Genomic DNA, 24,890 nt, shown 5'->3' with positions numbered 1-24,890 from the left:
ATTTGCATATGCAGTAGAAATAGTGCATTGTGTAGTTTCGATTTGTAGTTAAAAGTCCATTCATGGTGTTCACTTTATTTGTTAGGTCTCCATCCACCAGGCCCTCCTTTAGCAAGACCTATTCTTCCTCGAGAAAGAGGTGCTTTGGATAGAATTGTTGAATACTTAGTTGGTGATGGTCCACAGAACAGGTAAAATTTTGCTAATTTGTAAGTAACAAACAGATCATGATCACAAATTTATGTTTTGCTGATGTATAGTGAAGAGACCCTGCTAACCAGTAAATGGATTGGGCATTTACTTGTTAAGACTATTTATATTAAAAGTTGCTCAGCTTAAATATTATACAGCAGTTCCATTGTTGCAATACTTAGCTTCAAATTAACACCTGTATTGTTACTCTTTTTTTAGATATGCCCTTATATGTCAACAGTGTTTTTCTCACAATGGGATGGCTCTGAAGGAGGAGTTTGAATACATTGGTAAGAGTTAACTTGCATAATCTGTTCTTTTAAAAAAAATACAAATATATGTCTTGTAGGTCATCAGAAACTGTTACAGCACTGGAACATTTTAACTCTAGATAAATACTTAGTACAAGCTAAGAAATGCCACATATGGTAACTTACTTCTCAGTAGCTTAGGATAGATTTAAAGTTTTTAAAAGCACTTTACTACAACCTTTAGGCCAAGGGTTTTGTGTGTGAAAAACTATTCAGTAGAAATAAGTCTTTTCCAGTACATACTTGAGAATCACTATGGGCTAGGAATAGTCCTCAAAAGGGTTTTATATCTTAAAAACTATCTGGCTTTAAAGTGCTCTACTTTACTAGAACTTAAAGAAAATCTTGTTTTGGCAAGAAGATCTCAGGGAGGCTTCATAACAGGAGTAGGAACAAGCCCTGGAGGTTGTATTTCAATTTATGGCTGACAATAACTTAAGGCAGACTTAGTTCTTTATTGAACACAGATGTTTTATTTTGCCTATTTTGTACAGTAAGTCTAATGTCTAAGAAATAGTTTCAGGCATCTCTCTTCTCTCTCCATTGCACTTGGATATCTGTCTCTTCTTTGGGGAAAAATAGATGCAGCCCAGTAGTCAATGCATATTTCATTTTTGATTGATACCACATAATGCATGTTGTGTATCAGTTTGAGGAACAAACAGTCCAGATGTGCAAGAAAGGGACCTTTATTTCATCTTTTGTAAAAATGTATTTTAAATTATTGGACAGCATACAGGCCTACCCATGATGGGGGCAGGGGTGGTTGGAGGAGGGCAAAAGTGGCAATTGCCCCAGGGCCCGACCATTCAGATAGGCCTGGAGCTCCCAGCTGCTGCCGCTGCTACAGCAGAAGTTGCAGTAGCTGGAGCCCTGGGCCCCTTTGATTTGCTGCAGAAGCACAAGAGTGCTGCTCTGCAACTCTGGAGGTGGAGGGAGAACAGCACCGTGGTCCAGGCGGTGCTAAGGGCTGACTGCCCTCAGCCCCACCCTTTCTAACATTGGCCCTGCCTCTTCTGGAAGCGCAGAACCACTGCCCCCCATTGTCTCAGGTCCTGACATGTCTGTTGGCCGTGCTGACACCTGATAATATTTTTCCAACACAAAGGTGGCTTTTCCTTACTAGCTACCACTGCAGAAGATTATTTTTAAAGTAATCGTGGAGTCTGCAGTTGAGTTTGATGAATGAACTACATTTAAGGACTATAGAAATACACAAAGCATTTTCCAAAGTAGTAGCAGATTGTGCGGGAGAAACAACTGAGACTATCACATGCAGATCCCATTGATGACAAAAGTGATCCTGGCGTAGTGTCTAGGCTGTGCCAGTTTCACTTGCTAATGTTACTACAGACTTAAGCAGAAACTGGCTGTTCCACCAAAGTCTTCAGGCCATGACTCACTCACAGGCCGGATAACTCCAGTATTAATATAAAATATGCCTTCTCCTAGACCAGCTGCCTACTGGTCTACATAATCTTGTCCACCCTAGCAATATACTGCTTTTTGTCTGGTTCCTACTCTTTGATCTGTCTGGATGGAGTGGTCCTACCAGGAGTTAAACTGCTGCCATAGCTCTCAGGGTCATGAAAACTCTCAAGCCTGCTCACAACATCAAGGTAGCCCCAAGGAAAGTAAATGACTGAGTAATAATTGATAGAATAATTTAAAAGTAATGGATATCTATACTGGACTATGTAAAATAAAAAACAAGATAATAGTCTTATTTTATAAATCTGTAAGTATACTTTTCTTCCATAAACAAGCTGCCAGTGACTCAAATAACAGATAAAAGATTGTTTATATATTTGGCATCACTTTGTGTATCATGAGATGCATATTTTGTTGTTTGTGATGCTCCTCTGAACACTAAGCAATAATGTTCACAAATAGCAACAGCAGAGCAGAAAGTAAACATACACTCAGTAAGTCCACAGAGAAAAAGGGAAGAAGTTTAGAGGGACCAGAGTAGATTTAGGTGGTGTTACTCTAAAGCATGAAGTATGCTTCATTGTTTTTTAAAACTGGTTAATAGAACTATTTTCTAATTTAAAGACAAAAGTTCTGTAGTGTCTTTAATATCTTCACTGAGCTTTATTTCTTGGAAAATGTGAATCTGAATACTAGTATGTTGAGACTAGAAGTTACCTAAGAGAACATCAACACAGCAGGGCAAAAGTTGAATTAAGATACACAACTTCAGCTACGTCAGTTGCGTAGCTGAAGCCGAAATAGCTTAATTTGGCTTTTGGCGCTGTCTACACAGCAGGAAGTCGAAGGCAGAACACTCTTCCTTCATCTTCCCTTACTCCTCGTGAAATGAGGGTTACAGGAGTCAGAGGGAGAGGTCCTCCAAAGCAAAAATTAATTCAAAATAATGGCTTGCTGTGTAGATGCACAGTATGTTGTTCAAAATAAGATCCGTTCTTCCAAAATAATGTTTCTGTATAGACATGCCCTTAGTGAGATTACTATTGTATATGCTTTTGTAAACCTTTGTTCAGCATTTAGGTGTGCATACTGCTTTTTCCTGAATCCTGCAAGAAAGACTAGACCACAAGCTCCACGACTCCCAGATTTCAGTTGTGAAAAGAAGCAAATAGAATTGCAAACTGCAGTTGGACCTTTGCATTCCGGAGGGGAAAAACTAGAAGAGAATCCACCAAGGGATGGTATGTAATAATCCTGTGAAGCTTGCCATTATTAATGTTCACTGAAATCCTTTTGTCACTATTCTTCCTGGTTTAGACTTTTTCCCTTAAAGAGCAGCTTTTTTAAAGCATTATTTGTCATGAGCTCTCCGGCATCATTTAAATGTTTGATTTAAATTGGGGTGGGGTATCTTAGGCCTGGGAACCAGATGTGGCCTCCAGCTTGCCTGGCTCAGGGGGAGGGTTGCCAGATGGTATAACCAAAAATACCAAACACCCCTCCCGTACCCCCCCCCCAAAAACAAAAACACTGGGAACAAATTCTGTTAAAGGAAAGGGGGGGAGGGGAAGGGGAGAGACCAAAGTTGTTGAGGGGGAAGAAAAAAAAAGGATTTTTAAGCAAAAAATAATTAAAAAATCAGCATGGCCCCTTTAAGAAAAGGCTTTTTTGGACGATGGCTATTTTGTTTTTCTGCTCCAGCCACAAGACAAGCCCCTGCGGAACCAGGTAAGCGGGTGGAGGGGTGTCCGGGGGCTGGGCCCAGTTGCTGAGTGTGTCATAGGGTTGCCAGGTGTGTGGTATCTTCGCCTCCTGGCAGGGGGGAAAAATCAGAAAATACCGGACATTTTAGGTGTCGTTTTTTTTTTTAAACCAGACAGGAGGCGAAAATACTGGACTGTCCGTATCAAAACCGGACACCTGGCAACTCTACTCAGGGACCCCTTTACATTGGGGAGCCAGTGCTTGCACTCCAGCCTTCCCCTCCCCTCTGCTGCCCCACCACAGGGCTGGAACGCACAGAATCTACTAGGCTGGGCTCTCCTAGGCTCTGTTGTGCCAGGAGAATGTGGGGAGTATGTTTCTCCTTCTCAATTGGGTGCTACATTAGTGAGGATTTTATTTTATTTTATTTTATTTCTCACTTGTGTGTGGCCCCCGCTGACTTTTCTGTGGGTCAGGGACCTCTGACCCAAAAAAGTTCCCATACCCCTGATTTAAATTAAAAGAGCAATTTTTGTAGTGTGTGTATTTTGCATTTCTTAGTGTTTGTAATTTACTCTTCATCTGCATGACTGAAGGGTTTTTAGCCATAGAGTTCCTTAAAATTCAGTCTTACTTCACTTGTGTCTGGCAAGGTTATTTTTCCTTTGAAAATACTGGTTACAGAAACCTGTTTTATATTATTAATAAGCAAATAGAAAATCTAAACTGTATATTATATGCACAGTCAAGACAATCTGTTCCTAAGTGGTTAAATTTCACTTTTTTAAAAAAAAGCAGGTCAATTGATTGAGGTGGGTTGAAATTCCTGCCTTTGTTCCTTAAGTTAGTTTTGCTATTTTCCTCAGGGCAGGAAAATCTAGTAAAACTGCCCAAGAGTTCAAAGACAGATTGTCAATTTTAATTTAACAAAGTTCCTTTTGAGAAATTTTATAGTCTGCAAATACAGTAGGTGTCTAGTGTTCAGCCAACAAGAAGATGCAATATTTTCAGGAGAGTTTAGAAAATAGTTGTAATTAAAACCAAAGAATCTTCAGTTAAATTTTACTTTGATTATGGATTTCTCTTGGGTTCAAACCAGACAAGATCTAAAGCATGTGGGGTTGGCAGTTCATGTCACTATATGCTTAGCTGAAGAGATTTAAAATGTAACTGACTACAGGAAATAGTTCTAGTAGCTTAACAAATAAAACTCCCTTCCTGTTGTAATCTTTTCATGTTGGGTAGAGAGTGGTATTGTTTTTCACTTTGTTTGTAGAATGAAGAGGCAGGGTGACCATCTTTGCATTACCCAGAGGACAGATTAATAAATGGGGGAGGATCGTAGGGGTATATTAAGACCTTTAATGGCTTACACTGTTTAAAAACACAATTAATGTCTGATTTTTTGCTAATAGTGCTGAGAGTTCTCTAAAAATACCACATGTCCAGAATTCTCTTTATTGATGTCTAATTCCTTAACATGAGTCATGTAGGAAACTGTGTCTGGGTCTTGAAATGTGATCCAGCGAGGCACCTGCACACTGGCTTGAGAGCTCTAACTTACTCAATATGCTCCAACTTCAGGTAGCTCATGTGATATGTCTAAACTGCAAACAAAAACCTGAAGCATGGAGTTTGAGTTCAGGTCAATTGATTCAGCCTCCTGGGGCTTGGGATTCAAGGCTAAAAAAAGGGATGTAAATATTCCACTCAGGTGTGTGTGGGGGGCGGGCTCCAGACTCCACCACCATCCTCTCTTTGACTTCTAAAGCTAGAGCTCTAGCTGAGTGGGGACATCTACACTGCTATTTTTAACCCCATGGCCTGAGTCAATAGACTGGGCTCTGAGATTTGGCACTGTGAGGTTTTTCTTTGCAGTGTAGACATAACCTCAGAGGCTCCAGAACGTTCAAACCAGTTCCTTTCTGACAGGTCAGTGAAGGAGCTGCTCAGTGGCTCTGCGAGAGTGCCACTTACTGTTTAGCCCTTATTCAGGGCCTTGCGTTTTCAGTTTCTAGTCAATCTTAACTTAATCATAAAAATCATAGAAATGCAGGGCTGGAAGAAACCTGGAGTAGAGGCAGGTCTGATTAGAGGCTATGTGTACGCTTCTAGTTTCAAGTGTTGCTGCTGCGGCAGTGCTTTAACATGGCAGCATGGTCCTGGCAAAAGCTCTGGACAAGAGCTTGCTCAGTGCTCTAGGTCAGTCTTTCTCAACCAGTGGTATGAGTACCCTTAGGGGTACTCGAGAGAACTCTGGGGGCGGGAGGGGGGAAGGATATATATCAATACAACTGAAATTTGAAGAAAACTGAATTTTTGTTTTAAGTTTTACAGTGTTTTATTATTTTTGTAATTTTACACCCAAAAATTTCATCTCCCGCCCAGCTAGGATTAAGTTGTTTAAACAAATGTGTTGCAATGGTAGGAAAAAAAAGTGTGTGTCTGAAAACTGTAGGTACTGGGGTACTTTTTTTTTAAAGGGGTACTTTATAAGAAAAGGTTGAGAAACACTGTTCTAGGTAAACCACCTCCACAAGGGAAGTAGCTAACCAAGATGGCAGCCTGTTTACAAGGGTGCTTTACAATGCTGTTTTTTCACATCCCAGAGTGAGAAAGTTACAGCGCAGTAACTTGCCAATGTAGACAAGCCCCAAGAAAACCTACACAGTCCTTGCGGGTGTTTGTCCAGCTTGTTCATAAAAATGATGGGATTTCCTGTGCTCCCTTTGTAACATCTTCCAGAACTTAACTACACTTTTATAGTTAGAAATGTTTTTTTAACATCTAATTTAAATCTCCCTTGCTACAGATTAAGCCCACCACTGAAGAGAGGACAAGAAGTAGACATGGAAAACAATCCATCTTATTTACAATAGCCGTTATATTTGATGACTGTTAATAGAACATTCTGCAGTCTTTTTTTTTTCCCTCAATCCCAACATGCAGTTTTTTTATCCTTTTCTCGTAGGTTCAGTCTTTTCACCTTGCTTATGTTTGGCTCAAGAATGGTCTTATATTGCAGTGTAGTCTTATATACTAAGGAGAATGAAGGTCTTCTGCTTAACAGGGAAGGAGAGCTATAACTGATGACATCAAAAAGGCTGAGGTGCTTAATTCCTATTTTGTTTCAGCATTCACTAATAAGGTTACCTGTGGCCAGATGGTTAACAATTAATAACAACAGAGATGAAGAAACGCATGCAATTTGTCCGTCTCTCCACTTTGTGTAGGATTCCTTTTTTATTTTTTTCATATAATTAAAAAGCTCCTGATGGAGCCATATTGGCTTTATTAGTCTTCCTACCTTTCCTACCTTTTAATCTCCTTAGTCATGCGGTTTCAGGAGGTTCTTACTTGCACTCAATAAACTCAGGGTGCAGCAAAGTGAAGGAACTCCAAAGTAGCTATTTACAGCCCCCTACTTACTCTTGAGGCTGATTCTAAACTGTGTTTTCATCATAGATTAAAGCAGCCCAGCATGTAGTTGCTTTTATCTGTGAGCTCAGTATTCATAGAGGGAAAATCTGTGAGCTCAGTATTCATAGAGGGAAAATCTTACTATTCTTTAAGATGATATCTTGTAATAACTGCTTCTATGAAAAGAAGTAATTTTTCCCTTGCATTTTCTCAGGTATGTTACATTAATATTCCGTATATTATGCTGAACTTAATTAACTATGGAATCATCTTTCAAATGATTTTTAATCATGAAAATCATAATGGTCATCAGTTTGGTTTTACCAGTGTGATCTGAATTATGTAGTTAAACACTGAGTTTTTTATTGAACACAGACCCAGATCTTCCTGCTGTTTATTGCAGATAAAATTGTAAAGTATCTCTCCCTTCTATTAGCCATTTCTTTTCCAAAATTCTCTGAGGAGAATGCAGAGTCAGAGAACAGATAAGCAGGGAAGTCGCTGATATAACAGAAAAAGGATTAAAGGGTTCTAAAACAAAACATGCAGTCTAGACATTTAACTGTTAATTGATAATAAGTATGAATGTATACTCTGTGCCCCCAGACCACATTTTTATAACAGGCTGGGATTTACAGAAGAAGGATGTTAGGTACTCAGCATCTATTCTTAATGGAATGTGTGCGTCTCATTTCTTTATCTTCTGAAAATGTCACCATCTGATTTACTTGGTAAATGCTGTATCTTTTGTTCTTGTAATACATAATAGGCATATAAAACAAAATATTAACTCTCTACATTTACTATATAAAAGGAAATATTTTCTTATACCCATATTAGATGATGTACTATAAGTTGGTACTAATTCATAATTTGTCATTCTGCACAAACTGCCTATGACTTGGTTCAAGGCATTTCACTTGCACAACCCTGACTTATGAAAACAATCTCTTCTCTCAGACTGTCAAAGTATTTTCAGTAGGTCACTTTTGTCAGATCTAATTTATAACATAAACTCGTCCTACAAGTAGTTTTAACCCATGCTTATTTTAAAGGCTTTAATTAATGTGACTCTGTAAACTTAAACTGCTAAAGTTTCCTTTTAATGAGATATAAACTGTAAGGATTTTGCAGATCACCTATTAAGGCTGTTCTCTCTTGGCAAGAAAGAACATGTTTAATTACAATTACAACAGATGTTGGCACCAGTCAGAAATTAAATTTGGATCAGTAACCCCGTTAAACCATATCATTGGAGTAAGGCTCATGCCATTACCAACATAGCAAAACCACAGTATGATAGGCAAAATTCCTAGCCACCTTCAATAAAGATCATAGTGACCTGGCCCAGATCCCCCCCCCCCTCCTCCCCCACACACACTTTTCTGTCCAAAATACAGGACTATGTAGCACTTTAAAGACTAACAAGATGGTTTATTAGATGATGAGCTTTCATGGGCCAGACCCACTTCCTCAGATCAAATAGTGGAAGAAAATAGTCACAACTACATATACAAAAGGATACAATTAAAAAAAATGAACACATATGAAAAGGACAAATCAAAAATCTTGTTAGTCTTTAAAATGCTACATAGTCCTGTATTTTGTTTCAGCTACACCAGACTAACACGGCTACATTTCTATCACTTTTCTGTCCAGGTATTCACTAGCCTGCTGCTTTATCTTTTGTGTTCACAGACAGGCATGGAGGGGGGTGGGATTATAGTACCTGTTGACACTAAAACACTAGATTGAGTGCCCTTCTTTTCTCCATGAAATTACTTATACAAATCTCAAATCAGATAGAGATTAGTCAGCAGAAATATGCTTGAGGAAAACTAGTTGAGCAAATTGCTCTCACATGCCTATCATCTTATCTTGCATCTGAATCAAAAGGACTAGTGCTTAGTAAATGTTTGAATTGAGCTCTAAATGGCTGCCTCGATATATCTCAGTAATTGAGACATTCTTGAGATAAACTGGTAGTTGCCTTTTCTCTGTTAGATTACTATTCAGTCATTCTACTACTAAATCTCCAAGGGTATGTCTACACTACCCCGCTAGTTCGAACTAGCGGGGTAATGTATGCATACCGAACTTGCTAATGAAGCTAGCTAGCTATTCCGAACTATCTGTACGCCTTGTGGAACGAGGTGTACAGATAGTTCGGAATGGCTACGTAGTTCGAACTATCTAGCCCGTGCCGCGTGTAGCCGCGCGGCACGGGGTTCGCACTAGCCGGCTTTTAAAAATGGCGGCGCCGGCTTTATGCTAATGAAGCCCGGGAAATTCAAATCCCGGGCTTCATTAGCAAGTTCGGTATGCATACATTACCCCGCTAGTTCGAACTAGTGGGGTAGTGTAGACATACCCCAACAGAATTTTTAAGAAGCCACAAAGCACAGTTCTACTGACTTTGCTCATCTGCTTCCATTTGAAGACAGAGTAGAGTGCTTTAAAGTAATCATGTGTAGTCTTCCCTTTGTCCCATTAGTCGGGATCAGCTGCTCTTTGTTCTGTTAAATGCATCATACTTAGTCCCTGAAAAAAAGCCAAATTATGATACTGAAAATATTTGATACACAAAAATGGAGTAGTATATTGGGACAAAACTGTAGAAAGGCAACAACGTTACAAATCTCGGAAGAGATGGTTCTGTTTTATTTGACCTTGAGTAATTGGGATTCTAATCTGAGTGTGACACAGAATACTTAATTGCATTGCCAATCACCTTCTGATGCAAAAATATCAGGCCTCAATCAGCTTTTCAGTTCCTTAAGTCAGGAGACGATGTTGAACATGTCAGGGAATTCTGGAAGGAGTGGACAAGGCTGGACTTCATTGCTTTAGTTTCTTGGTAATCAGAGAGAGTAGTATTGAATTTGCTCTTTCCCTTTCCACCAAGGCCCATCATGGGATTCCACAGGTCTACTTTCTCATCCGTCTTATTCATTGCCAGTATAGCTCTGCTAGAGTTAATGAGACTGCCTGCGCTGAAATAGTCTCAGTATGCTGACATCCAACTTTGTATCTTATCTATCTAGGGCAGTGGACTCCATCCTTTTTAAGCACAAGATCAATTTTTGAATTTGTATGCAATCCAGGATCTACTTCAAACCTGAATACCCTTGCTTCACCTCCTTCATGCCCCTTCTCCAAGGCCCCGCCCTCTGCTCACTCCATCTTCATGCCCTCCCTTCCCCATTCTCACTCACTTTCACCAGGCTGGGGCAGAGGCTTGGGGTGCAGGCTCTGGTCTTGGGTTAAGGGATTTGGAGTGTGAGAGGGGCCCTGAGCTGAGCTTGGGGCACAGGAGGGGGTTCCAGGTACAGGCTCTGGGAGGGCATTTGGATACAGGGGTGCTCAGGGCCAGGGCAGAGGATTGGGGTGCAGGAGAGGGTTCATGACTGGGGAAGGTTTGTGGGCTCCAGCTGGGCCCTGCTTACCTCAGGTAGGTCCTGGGTGGTGGAGCTAAGGCAGGTTCACCCCTGTTCTGGCCCTGCACCACTCCCAAAAGGAGCCAGCAAACTCCACATCCCCAAGTTTTGTTGTGACCCCCTCTCTGCTCTGTGGAGATAGGATACAAAGTGGGAGAAGGGGCACCTTGACATCAGCAACCCTCTTCCTCCTCTGCCCTGCACAGAAAACAAGAGGCTCCTGAGGGGCCTGCTCCAAGGTAAAGGGCGGGAGGGGCATTTGAAGTGCCAGCACTTGATAGCCTCTTGGCCAAACCAGTCAGAGGCTCCAAGATCCACCAGTAGATTCTGATCTACTTGTTGGTGACCATTCTAGAGAGTATGTTTTGCTATTTTTCCTGGTGCCTGTGTTTGATGAGAGTTTGACTGAGGGTATGTGTACTCTGCAAAGTTTTGGCAATGAAAGTAATGTTGACATGCAAAAGTTGCCAAAGCATATTTCGACTGGCTCCCTATGTCAAGAGCTCATGGCCACATTTTTAGCTGCCTTGTCAACAGACTGAGCAATGCACTGTGGGCATGCATCTCACCATGCTTGGCAACACCACCTTTCACTAGGCACAGTGGGGAAACAGAACAAAGTGCAGCACATCTTCAGAATGTGCAAAACGTCCCATCAGGCACTACTTGTTTCCCCTGCACTTAGCTCGTGTCCAGCTTCCTTTTGCACGATTTCTACAACTGCCATTCTTTGCTGTGCATTCCAGCATCTGCAGTAAGAAAGCATGGATTTTATACTTCTCTTCTATGCTGTGTTCAGTGTTGTGAGGACATCACACATTGCAGGAGAGTTACTGTTGAAGTTACTGTCAGAAGAAGAGTCACAGGCCTGAAATGGACAGCAGCAACCTGTCAATGCATTTGGCTGTCTCAGAGTTCCTGTACAGGAGAGACAATTGCTTTTGGGCTGCAGGGTAGCACTGTCATGCAGCTGTGGGATGAGAATGTTAGTCTACAGAACTTTAGTATGCGTAAAGCAATCTTCTGGAGTTGTGTGCTGAGTCAGCTCCCAAACTGTGTGGTGAAAGGACAACCCAATGAGAACTACCTGGTCAGTAGGGAAGTGTGTGTGGCAATTATTGTGTGGAAGCTGGTGACTCCTGATTGCTACCTTTCTGTTGCAAATCAGTTGGAGTGGGGGTGTCGACCTCTGGAGCTGCATTACTGCAAGTGTGTAGGGTAATAAATTGCATTCTGCTGTGGAGGACCCATGACTCTGGGGAAGTTGGATGACATAGTGACTGACTTTGCAGAAATCGGCTTTCCTAACTAGTGGGGCCAGTGATGACACACACATTCCAGTTGTTGCCAGTCCACCTTACCACAGAGTATATCAGCAGGACGGGATTCTCAATGCTCCTTCAGGTGTTTGTGGATCACTGTTGGCATTTCACAGACCTAAATGCAGGGTGGTCCGGAAAGGTGCATGGCACACACATTTTCAGAGACAGTGACCCGTTTAGAAAGCTGCAGGTAGGGACTTTCTTTCCAGAGTGCAATATTATAGTGGCTTATATGGAAGTGCCTATAGTGATCCTGGGAAACCCAACTTACCACTTACAGCCCTGGCTCATGAAACCGTACACAGGACACCTGAACAGCAATGAGGAGGACTTCAACAATAGGATAAGATGATGCCGTGTGGTTAGTGGAATGTAGTTTGACAGATTGAAAAGGAAATGAAGGCGTCCCTATGGCAGGCAAGGCCTTATGGAGGATCATAGCCCTAGGGTTAAAGCCGCTTGCTGTACTTTGCATAATCTGTGTGAATAACAGTAAAATGTTTTCTCAAGGGTAAAGCACTGAAGCACAGTGCTTGGCTTCAGAGTTAGAGCAGCCAGATACTACGTTCTGTTAGAGGAGCTCGTAGGGCTGCCATTAACATCAGGGCTGCTTTGAGGAACTACCTTGGCAATGAGGACTTCTTAAATGCCTCTTTTGGGATTGCTTCCCTGCTGCATCCCATTCCTCATCCCAAGTAACACAATTCTGTGAAGGAGTGCGCTTTAAGAGCCTGTACCTGGGGCCTGAGTAACTGGTACTGGTTGTGGAACAGAAAATGAAACCACTGTACTATTAAAAATGTTTGCATTTATTGATCCCTACAAATCACAGCACACGTCTAAGATCCGTGCTTGCTGGTAATGGAGGGTTTGGAGTAAGGTGAAGCCTCAAAACCTTGTTTGGGTCCAGCTATCGCAGTCCCGGTTGTTATAGGGAGTGGAGTGTGGCAGAAATGGAGGATTCCCAGACAGTGAAAAGGAATGTTTGAGTGTAGAGAGTGGATTGCTGGATAAAGAATTTTGTATGTGTTGGAGGGAAGTTGAGATCAGGTCTGATGACTCTGCAGCTTGATAAACACTTGAGCATCTCTGTTTTTTCTTCCATGACCTTGATCATGTGTTCAGTGGTGTCTTTCCTATCCTGCCTTTCGCTTAGCCATTGCTCCTCCCTTTTTTTGGACCTCAGTTGAGGAATGCTTCAGAACCTCCCTCACAAGAGCCACCCTGTTTCGCTTGGGGCTCCTCCTTAGTTGATGCAATCTGTCAGCTGGAGAAGTCTTTTGAGTTTTCAAGATCTCATCTGCAACACAGAATATAATAAAAATGGATTGTTAAATTCCTGCTCAAAATTGAAATATTTCACTTACAAGCACATTTTTCAACATATGCAACCACTTTCCAACTGGCCCTTGAAAGATACACACCTCTCATGTACTGTAAACATGGTGAATTTGAGGGAAGGGGAAATGGGGGATGAGAAGTGTGCATAGGGGTATGAGAAAATACAGTCCCAGCTTGTGCAGCAGGTTTGCATGGAAATTATTCTAATAATGCCACACTTTCCCACTGGAGGAGATCATTCTTGCCGATATTGCACTGATGAGGGTAGGCAGGGAAACCAGGGCTCAACTTCTGAATGCTAGGGGCTGTTTCCCTGTTCTTTATGCAGCTAAATCGTGTGCCACTTTGGTTCCTGCACCACTGATTGCAGAACGGCATGGGAGAGTGTCCTAGCACGTGGGAGGAAACATGTCTTCATTGCCATGGAACCTGCAAGAGAAGAACAATAAATACTTCAGGAAAAGTTTGCAGAGCATCTCTCTACAGGATTCAGTTGCCGTGGAAGACCTTACTTGGACATAATGTCTAGCCATATGGGGCTACACACAGCTCACAGAAATACAGCACCCCTCCTACCTTTCTGTGCCCTAATCCGTTGCTGCGCTCCCCAAACCAGAGCCACTTGCTCTGCCCCTGTGTCTCATACCCTGCTTCCTGCTCCCTCTTGAGCTGCTGCTGAGACTGGCCATTTGCCTTTGGGATTTGAAAACAGTTCCTGGCTATCTGCCACACCAGGCAATCTTGCTGTGAGGCCCCCATCATCCAGCTCTGCTTTTTCATCTGTGATTTCATCATCAGGGTTAAATCCTCTTTTTGCTGAGTTAGTGCCCTTTGAAGTATCCAGAGAGCTCTTGGTGGAGGAGGTAAGGTCGACCCCCAATATTGCGTCCTGCTCCTTATAAAACTGGCATGTCTTGGGTACAGCACTGGAGTGAAAGTTTGCCTCTCTGACCTTATGGTAGGATTGCCTCAGCTCATTTATCTTAACTCTGCACTGCAGTATGTCCTGCTCATGCTCTTTTTCACACAAGGATTGAGAAAAGTGCCTGTACATCCGTGTTCCCTCTAAGATTTTCCATCCACGAGCGCAGTGAATTGTATCTTGTGTGCAAACGAGGTCATGTGCACGTGATCGGATGTGTGCCACTGCTCCCCAAGAGATTCTCCCAGGTAGTGTATCCCCCCCCCCCCACCTCTTGGGGAGAAGGTGAGCTGCTCCCTAAGCAGCCTGTATGCAGGGCACTCACTGGAGCAGCCACATCACAGTTCAGCTGTAGTTTTGGGCATTTGCCATGCAGCCAGCCCAAGGAGCAGTCCAGAAGTCACTTTGTGGCCCTGAGCACTGCTTCAGCCCTGGGGAAGGACTGGAGCTGGTCCTGGCCACCGGAGCAGGCCCCCGGCCCTCCAAGCTGGCCCACAGTCCCTGGACCACTGAGCAGGCCCCAGCCCAGCTGCCCATCTTGTGTCAGGTCACCAGAACAGGCCCCAGCCTCCCCCACTGCACAGCAGGTCCTTGCCCTGGCCACCCACCGTGCAGCCCCAGTTGGCCACTGGAGCAGCCCACCCTCATGTGGCCTCTGCTGCCCTCCTAGCTGCGCCCTCCCCTGCCCCCCTCAAATGCTTCCTCGGCCACCCCAGCTGCTGGAGCAGCCACCTGCTGTACAGCTCTGCAAAATTAGTGGCCAGGCAAAGAAATTTTTTGTGCACAGCCATGCAGCCGCGCCCCTTAGCAGGAACTATGCTGTACATATCCCAGTTCCTATGGGTCTCTCACAGCTGCCACTGCACAGACTTGTCTCCCCATGTTATGGTCCAAAACCTTCGCAGCTGTCGAAGCAGGAGAGGCTTGGTGGGATAGTCAACCTTGATCAGCTGTGTGTGTGTGTGTGTGTGTGTGTGTGTGTGTGTGTGTGTGTGTGTGTGTGTGTGTGTGTGTGTGTGTGTGTGTGTGTGTGTGTGTGTGAGAGAGAGAGAGAATTTTCGTGTACCTGGCTGCAGGTGGCGGCAACAAAAAAGCCTCCTGTAGTACACACTTGCATGATTGTTGACAGTAAAGCAAGTGAGAAAGAAAACCCCACCTCATGGAAGAGGAAGTTTTTTGTCTCAAAAACTGGGCAGTTTTTGCAACTTTTGTGGCTATTAGATTTTTGTTGCCAAAAGGAGGGGGTGGGTTGGTGACATAACTTGATCATTTTGCTATGCCCTGAGACTCAATCCTGAGAAGACTCATAGCAAATGTGGAATTGTAGTAAGGAAGCTGATATGCTGGTGGAAGTTACCATTCACACTCAGTCAGGGGTAATCTACAAAATTTGTTACCACAGATGGTAGTTGGGTTGTTTGATAATATTACCATTTGCTTTTGTATAATCAAATAGTGAGAGTGAGAAGGAACTTCTCTCTTTGTATTTGATCAGGAGATAGCAGACATCTCTCTGATGCTTGTCTTTAATTCATGCTTTTGTCACCTGTACTTTGTTCTCTTATGGTGATCCTACTCAACATTTAAGTGGAAGCTAAAGCTAGTGCATAGTTCATCATTTCACTTCAGAAGTGTGGTATCTTCAAAAGGGAGATTCAGAAACATAGACTGAAGTTCAGCAGCAAACTCCAAAGGCTCAGCCATGCATATCTGTGAGTACTTGTCTACTTTGCCTCTCTACTGCGCTGTAACTTTGTTGCTCAGGGATGTGAAAAAACATCATTCCCTTCCCCCCTGCCCAAGTGCAGCAAGTTACAGCCCTGTAAAGTGCCATTATAAACTGCCTCCCAGTGCTGTAAACTACTTCCTTCCTGGAGGTGGTTTACCTAGAGCCGTGACCACACTTCTGTGTTAATGGGGTGTCATGACTGCACTTTAAACTTAGTCTTGGGCTTTGTCTATACTTCTAAGTGATGACCCCTTTGTTTAGCTGCCTACCAGATGCCCCAGAAGAATAGATGCCAGTTCAAATGTCAGATACTTTTGAGATACTGAGAGACAGATTGAACCGCTCTAGCCTAGCACCTGACTAGTACCGAACCAGAGAATTTACCCGATCATAGAAGGTCAATGTTGTCTAGCAGCATTACAGGGACTTCCACTGCTCACTGTCTCTTAGAAGACATTAAGGGGTAAATAACAGCACAAAACAATGAGGATATGTCTAGACTACAGGGTTTTTTCAAAAAAAGTGGCCTTTTTTCGAAAAAACTTCCCCTGCGTCTAGACTGCTGCCGCGTTCTTTTGAAAGTAAATCGAAAGAATTTGGCAGTTTTTTCGATCATGGAAAACCTCATTTTATGAGGAATAATGCCTTTTTCCAAAAGTGCTCTTTCGAAAATAGCAGTTATTGAATGCAAACTGTGCTTCTTTGAAAGAGAGCATCTACATTGCTTAGCTGCTGACTTTCAAAAAAGCAGCTCTCTTTTTTGAAAGTTCTGGCTGTAGTCTAGACTCTCTTTCAAAAGAGGCTTGTAGTCTAGACTTATCCTGAGAGTCAGGATTGGTGGCTGTAAACAGACTTTATGGGACTGCGGGGAAACATAGCCTCACCCATGATAAATGGACATCAGCTAACTAAAATCACACCAGACCAGAGAGTGCTGGACTAGAGAGGTTCAACCTATATAGAGGAATAAATCTAGTTTGTGTAAAGATGAGTTGCTCGGAAGGCTGTTCAAGAAACTGGATCGGAAAACAAACTTGGTTGGCAAAGAATTGACTTGTCTCTTAACTATGGAGGTAACATCCTCTGGCTCTGTAAGACAATAGCACTAGGGCACCAATTCTTAAACCCATAAGTTTTATTTCTTTTGGAAGAATAGCGTTTCTGTCCTGAACGCACAAAAAGGCATTTTTCTTTAGCACTGCTGACACTGGCACAGAGGACTCCCAGTACCCTCAAGCTGAGATGAATCAGCTTGCCTTGGATTCAATTACTTTCTAATATGACACTTTTTTTTCAGTGTAAAAATGTCCTAAGTTGTTGACTCTTTTACTCAGTTCAGTCTGACTTGCTGAGGAGCTCTCATCTACCTCTTTGGAAGAACTGTAAAGGGTATATGGATTCAAGTGCTGTGTAAATGCTAGGCTTTCTCCTTCAAGAGAAACTAAAATGCATGTACTCCTTTCCTCATGGCATAAAAGCCAGGCACACAGAGTACCAATGAGACAAATATTCCTTGGGCAGGTATTAAAGATACTTGAACATATCTCACTAGTGCATGTTTTTAAAAGTCATGTCATTTCATTGGGTCTGCTCCAGAGGAAAAGAAAACCTAGCCTTAGGAAAAATTCATATAAAGGTCAAACTTGAGTTACTTTAAGACCTTTGGTTGCTTTTGGTTCAACTCATAAGCTATCCTGCATTGTATGAAGAATAATAAAAATAACCATGCAGTTTTCCCAATGCAAAGGAGGAAATGGAAGTTGTCTTATACCTCTGTTTCAGATTGTTTCCAAGCTAGGTGATGCATGTTCTGTCACTCATACTTTTACTTCTAATAAAGGTTCTGTAGTTCGCAAGTCAGGACATGAGGGTCTTTATAGTTGGGAGTTGAAGAGGTGATTTAACCCAGTAATCCTTATTTAACAGGTGGCTAATTCTTCTGAACATTTAAAATGCACTTAATAAAGAGATTCCTACAACTCCCCAATATGGGCACTTTGATAGTGTGAGGACTGCCAGTCGATCTAAATGTGACATCGTGGAGTTGCCTACACAACACAATGCCGGTGTCATATGTAGTCTATAAAACTTGTATTATGCACTGAAAATTGTCATTTTGCTTTGCGTAACTAAATGAAAGCTTTCAAATATTACCTTCCTGTGTTACACTTCACTCTTAGTGAATAAAACACATGCAGCCATGTGAAACTTTTTCGATGACATTTATTATTTAGATTGAAATGCTGTTAATACTGGATAAAGGCAGTACAGTGCAGAAAAGCTTTTGTATACAGTAATTTGTCCACTTAGCTTTCAAGTGTGTCCTTGAATTCTGCTGTTCCATTCTTGTCATGCACCATTGACATTTTATGGTTGAATTTTAAAAAATGGTTTCATTTTTGATAATCCAGGTTTTCAGAGAATTTTTTAATTTGAAACCATTTAATTCTATACTGATTATTCTAGAAAGGGTTAAATTCTCTTGCTTCTCAGACAGAGATTGTGAACAGAGTTATGAAAAGGCAGGATTCTTGGAATTCTACTGCTAATGGTGGATTCCTTAAGTGTAGAATTACAGATGGCCGGATGCCATCACTGCTGCAGAAAGTTACAGAAGTTTCTTGCTTCCGAATTTTAAAGAGTAGGCAATGGGTTGTTTCTCTTTTCTCTCCCTTTTCCTTGTTCTGCCTTCCTGCTGTTCCTCCCCTGGCCCAAAATCTAAGAATTTGGTTTCATGCTTCTTAAAAAATAACTACAGGGAGTTTTCGGACCAGGGGAGGTCAGTGCTTCCCTGCTGACTGCCCTACTCCCGGGCTCCTCTTCTTGCGGTTGCCCAAAAGCTGGTCCCCCTAATAGGGATGTTAAATATTGGTTAATTGAATAGTCGAGTAACCTCATGAATTCTTCTTGGTTACTCGACTATTGTTTAGGTCCTGGGGACAGGGACGGCAGCCAGTGCACTCCAGCCTCACTCATGAGGAGCCCCCTACCACTCCATGCTGCTGCCTCTGTATCAGAGGCAGTAATGCCGGGTGCCAGGCAGGAGCTGGTCCACAAGGGGAGCCAGTTTAAAAACCAGCAGCAGCCCCTGTCTGGGGCGGGGTCTGAGCTCCTGGACCCAGCAGAAGCCAGAATTGAGTCAAGCTGCCTGCCGCCCAGCTCCCAATACTCTTGAAATACAGAGCTGTAGCAGGGTAGTTCCCAGACCTATAACAAGCCAGCACTGAGCCAGACTATTGGTCAGCCTGCTAAAAAATGTACTGTGGGGGGCAGGGAAGAGAAGTGGGAAATGGTGTAGTCTACAGCATTAATCTATAAGCTTTTGCTTATCAATTAATTGACTACGCTATTATATCCCTACCCTCTAACACTGGCCCGGCATGGCTCCCCACCCTGCTGCCCGACTGTTGCCCCAGGGTCTCCTGGAGTTTCCAGCGGTGACTGCTTGGCCATTGCCAGCTTAGCTGCTGCAGGGTGTTCCCTGGAGTTTCCAGCTGGCGGTACTCGAACTGCCACTGGCCCTGCTGCTGCCAGGGGTTGCCCAGCCAGGGTGTCTGGTTGCCCCACCCTGCTGCTAGGGCTGCACTGCTTCCGTTGGGGATTCTGGTCATCCACCTCTTCCAGCCCTGCTTCAGTTGGGGGGTTCTCCTGTCATCCTGGCCCCGCTGCCAACGGGGACTTGCCAGGATTCCTGGCTGGGGCCATCAAGCCACTAACACTGCTGCAACCTGCAGTTCCCCAGCTGGGGCTGGGACTTCTCAGTTACTTGGTCCCACTAATGCTGGGGGTTTCTGGCCAGGGCAGGGGCTCCTCAGATACCACCTAGCCCAACTGGGGCTCCCCAGCCCCTGCATTGCTCCTGCCTACGGGGCTCTTTGGTTCAGCAACATCTATGGCCCTGCTGGACCAGAGAGTCCTGGATTTGGGAGGTTCAACCTGTAGTTGCATGTTAGGTCTTAGGGGGATTCTTTCCCACTTGGGACTTGCTTATTATATGATTTTTGTGAACTCCCTCATAATAGACATCTGCCTCCTTAGCAAAATTGTGAAATCATCATAACATTGTGAGCTCATTGGATGTTGTGAAACATTCCTTACCCTAAAGATAGGACAGTTGATTTCATTAGCTGACTGTGAAGAGAGCTCTGTTTACATTTTTTGGTTAAGAAATTCATGGCTGTTGGAATCTAGTTTTTATTAAGAGTGCTATAATAGGGCAATGGCTTTGGAATATTAATATCTGTCTCAATCAGCCTGTATCAGTTGTGTGCAAGGCTGTTACATTTCCCTCAGTTAAATCATGGCTAATCGCTAATACCTGAAGACTTCAACTAATTAAAATATTTGCATTGTAATTTTTTGTCCTTCTCAATTTAATGTTGTTTTACTCTATAATAGCAGCTTTTACTAAGGCTTAAATTGTGTAACTGAGATTTAAGTAACTTTAGACACTTACATTAATCATAATTAATTTGTTATAATCTAAAATTAAATCCTTGTATTTGTACATGAAAGCTTTAAATATTGAATTTGTGTTATAACAGGTGGTGCTGTTAAAAGACCCTATTTCAGCTGCATATAACTTTGGCAACTTTTAAGGATTTATGCTGAAATTTCATATGCATAGTGTCAATTTAGGCTGAATATTTTCTGAAAGTTTTAACCCAAATATTTTAGCTCTTTGCTAGAATTATTGGTAAGCGATAAAAAGTTACCTTTCACTATTTCTATTCTTGGAATCTTCTTTTGAGACCTCTAGATTGCCCCTATGCTTCAGATCGGGGCATGACATTTGGTAAGGGTATGCTTTTTGCTTTCCATTTTAAAAAGCCCCCAAAGTTGGCTGCTCTAAGTTTTTAAAAAATCTTAGTTCAGATATGCTTAGATGACTTGGTTAAGCTGCTAAAATGTCTGAAGATTCTGTCCTCACTGAGCATACGCCAGATCCTCACAACTCCTGCTGTTGACCAGACTGTCACACCAACAGAACAACTCTACATAGACAAAATTGGACTGCTTAGAACTACATGGACAAATTGGACTTTCCCTGTAACAGATGCTCCAGGTTAGGGCAAGGCTGGACTCTGGAACTGAAAACAGGGGAGAGGATGTCTCTTCTGTGCTTTCAAAGGCACTCCTGTCCACCCACCCTGGGGCAAGAGGAGAAAGCTATCTGACTTGAAGGCAGAGGATAAGAACTTGGAAAGGAAAGGAGTAGATTAGAACAAGGAGTTTGAGACAGGGACTGAAGTAAAGCATAGAAGAAAATCTAACTGGGAGTTGAGAGAGACTGTGGCTGGGACAAGGAAGTAGGGCGGGGGGGAATAATTTTTGATTGGGGGGCCTCTCCAAGAATTTGGAAAGTGGTTGAGGAGCACACTCGTCCAGGATATTAATGGTGGAGGTGCGGGGGTCTGGGATGGAGGTTGGGTGCAGAAGGAAGCTTGGAGTATGGAGGCAGTTGTGACCTGAGGCACTGGACTGAAGTGCAGGGGGTTGGATTGTGACCTACGGCAGGGAATTGGGGGGCAGGGAATTTGGCTTGAGCTATGACAGGAGGGGACTGTGATCTTGGGCAGGGGATTGGGGTGTCAGATCAGGGAGGGGATATGGGTACAGGAGGGGGGAAGAGGATTTGGGTATGTGGAGTAGGGGGCAGGAGTGGGGAGCAGAGGTTTGGGGAAAGGAGGGGCTGGGGTGCCAGAGGTAGGCTCTGCCAGGAGACTTATCAGCCAGTGCCATTTCTGAATCGGCTTCTGTGCCTGTCCCACCCCACACAGGCTGCAGCTGTGTGCTCTCATGGCTGCATGTTATTGAAACAGGCAGCTCCCATTAGCCAGTCTCTTGCCCGAAACTGACCAATGGGATTGTGCTGGGGGCAGGAGCAGCTCCTAAAGCTTCTCCCCCTTCCCTTCAGATCCATGGTTTTTAAAGAAAAACTGCCTTGCAGCCACATTTCTGAGCAGCATGTGGGTGGGGTGAGGAAAGTGGGAAGCCTGCCTGGAGCTCCCCACTGCATCTGTGGTCCGGATCTGTTGGCTTGGCAGGCTGAATCCGGCCCACGGGCTGTATTTTGGCCAGGCCTGAACTAGAGAGCGGGGATGTGAGTAGGAGAGACAGATCAGAGGAAGAGGCAGGGGAGAATAATTGAGATTGGGAAACCAGTTTGGGAGGGAATGACTGGAGTCCACGGAGGAATGGAGACCGATTGGATGAGGAGCTGGGGGAGGAAACAGACTGTCTGGGCTAGGAAATGGGCTTGGGCCTAAGGAGTGAAGTCTGAGACTGGTTAGGTAATGAGAATGAGGTGGGTGGGAAAGAGGTTAGACGGGGACTGGTTAAAGGGGACAGAGCAGGAGGAGTCAAGTTGGAAGGAAATGTGCAGAAGCCTGTGTCCACAAGACCACACTCCCCTCTAGATTGGAATGGAAGCCACGATTCCTGAATCTCCACATTTTTTTGCTGTCAGCAAATACCTGTGAACCCCACACCATCAGTGTGCCGTACGCTCTGGTGCTGATCCATTCCAGTGTAGAGGATGACAACCACTTTCTGCTATCGTTTACTATATTTGCACAAGTGGCAGAGAGCACTGTGGTGACTTTAAAAGAATTCCAGCCTTGCTGGTGAGCCTCATGAGTATCACTATGATACCACAGAATGGAATTTGGTTTTAGAGTTTGCTTTCTTAAAGACCTAGTAAATTGTATTTAAAAAGCTACATTAAGGTTGCAAAGTTCAGCACTCAAAAACAATGTTAAGAAATGCCAGAATTAAAGTTTATCGGTCCAACTTTATCGCTCCCTTGAATAGTCTTATTATATGATCACACATACTTTTGTCCACGGGAACCCTGCCTCATTCAGTGTGCAGCTAATGCAGAGTGCCCAGCTAATGAGCAGCATTCAGTGTTTTGTTGTCATTGTTCAGTTATCCTCCCCATACCTTTACTGCATGCTATTGAATAAGCTATTTAAGTAATTGTCCTGGGGTGGGGCTGGGAATGAGGATTTCAGTATGCAGGCTGCCCCATGGACAGAGAACAACCCCAGCCCTCTTTCACTGTAGCAGCTTGGGACCAGGTGAGAAGCATCTGTCTTTGGCCACTGCAGCAGGCACAGCTGAGGAAAGTGTTCATGTCCCCTGGCTGTAGGACAGAGACACACACAAACCCTCTGAAATAAATAGTAAATAGCTGTCTCTTTCTCCACCCACACCTCCTGCTGGCCCAATGGGGTTACAGTTGTCCCAGTTCTCATCTCTGGTCCCTTGCTGCCTCCTTGAGGTCATTCTACAGTATAACTGTCTCTCCTCCCAGATCCCTCCCTTTCCATCTTTTGAGAAACAATTGAATTCCAGGCAAATCCCATTGCCCTGTCAAAACCAAACCCTTACCTTGCTTTAAGTTATAAGAGGAAGCTTCATACTGAGTTTGATGGTCCTAGCTCTTACCGTTTAGGAGGAGTTCTTGAACAGATGGACAAACAAACACACATTTCTGATATAGTAAGATTTTTGCATGTAATATTATTTTAAATACGTTAGAAATATCTAAATGCCTGCCATGATAGCTTCGAATCTCCAATATCTTTTCTACTCACTGTCTGCTTTCTTTCACCCACAAAAACATTTCTTTTTGGCCTTATTAGAGAAATATCAACCCCTTGCAAGTTGGTCTTAGTATCTGTAAATAACTTTTATACAGTGATAGTACTCAAAATCTGTAAGTGATTAGAATATATTCAAGTGTAAGTTTCCCACACTTCCTTACAAATGTTAACTATGTATTCGGTATTTCGGGAAGTGATCAAATGAATAATTGAACCATCTTTTTTTTTTTCAGAACCCATAGAACAAGTTACACGTATTACTGAGGCAGACCAGATAAATGGCGAGGCATCGAGCACTGAGCAGGAAGGAGGTGAATTCTCTGAAGAGGTTGTGAAAGAAGAAACAGACAGTGAACGCAGATCTTCAGTTACAAAAATCGATTCTGTCATTCCAACTGAACACAGCGATGAGTCTGTCCCGGAAGCAGAATAAGTACTTCATGTGCCTTCTGTAGCTAGTTCTTTTAGCTTTGTTCATGCCAGGTATTACTCTTCAGGTGGGCTTTTGAAAATGGTACAAATTAAAATCTCATTGGAGCTCAGACTGCCTTGCTGCCATATGTCAAAGTTGTGTGCGCTACCAGATTTTGAAAATTGTGTTCTTTCAGTGAGCCAATGCACTGCAGAATGTACAGTTGGTTGAAGTCTAACAAAATCACAAGTAGCTTTAGTTTAGTTTTATATATTTGAAAACTAAAATTTAGCTACAGGTTTATTTTCCATAAACTTAACCAAATTCATACTAAGTTTTAGGCTCTAGAATATAAATTGCAGGAATTGGCAATACCTTGTCTAGTGGAGTTTTTTGGTTTTGTGAACTTTTAAGATTTTTTAATGTTTACCCATTAAAATGGATTGAGTGACTTTTAAAATATCTAGATGTTTACAGGCTAAAATGTCTTTAGGCATTCAGCTTAAGCAGTATGGAAGTGTTGTTATAACTATAAAGCTTAGTCATTATCTTAACTTTTTTGACAGAATGCAGTTAAACAGCACTAAGCCGTGTAATAACTCTTTTGCATTACTTGTATTGCAAATGGGCCAAAGGCACACAATATACAAAAATAGTTTGTGTTTACATAAAGTATAGGAAGTCTCTGCACTTGATTGTACTTGAATACTGAGCATTATTTATACCTGTACAATAATGACAATATATAAGTGAATTTTGTGCCTTTGTGTATTTTGTTAAAGGAAAATAAAGACTATCTAGCAGCAGATTCTTGCTTTGTATTTTCCAAAACTCATAGGAAAACTTCAGGTGTGCTATACAAGCAACTATAACAGTTTATGGAGAATCTTAAAGGAATAGATATGTTTTCTTTATAAAGAGCATGTATTTTGTTCCTTATGTGACTATTAGCAGAATTAAACTGGGCTGTAGTTAACCTACAAGCTTATTGTGGAGTTATGTTAGTACATTCCACTGTTTTCTAAATGTGGCTGATTTAAAATGCCTTCTTTTTTCTAG

The 24,890-nt window shown here is 42.8% G+C and overlaps 1 protein-coding gene across 5 annotated transcripts in view; it reads left to right on the top strand.

The window, feature by feature from the left end:
* Nucleotides 1-24,637, top strand: part of LNPK (lunapark, ER junction formation factor) — a 125,262-nt gene extending 100,625 nt beyond the window's left edge. For 4 of the 5 annotated variants that reach the window (XM_075933689.1, XM_075933686.1, XM_075933690.1 and 1 more), the window contains exons 10-14: nucleotides 86-191; nucleotides 412-482; nucleotides 3,008-3,175; nucleotides 3,636-3,662; nucleotides 23,653-24,637. In XM_075933689.1, coding sequence (XP_075789804.1) covers nucleotides 86-191; nucleotides 412-482; nucleotides 3,008-3,175; nucleotides 3,636-3,662; nucleotides 23,653-23,852 — 572 coding nt within the window. In that variant the 3' untranslated portion in view covers nucleotides 23,853-24,637. The remainder of the gene's footprint in view (nucleotides 1-85; nucleotides 192-411; nucleotides 483-3,007; nucleotides 3,176-3,635; nucleotides 3,663-23,652) is intronic. The other variant, XM_075933691.1, reaches the window with a different exon arrangement.
* The last annotated feature ends 253 nt before the right edge of the window (nucleotides 24,638-24,890 follow it).

This window comes from Pelodiscus sinensis, chromosome 7 (genome assembly GCF_049634645.1).
Source record: "Pelodiscus sinensis isolate JC-2024 chromosome 7, ASM4963464v1, whole genome shotgun sequence".
Lineage (NCBI taxonomy): Eukaryota > Metazoa > Chordata > Testudines > Trionychidae > Pelodiscus > Pelodiscus sinensis.
Note: the sequence above shows the minus strand (reverse complement) of the source record. Positions and strands in the feature narration are given on the sequence as shown.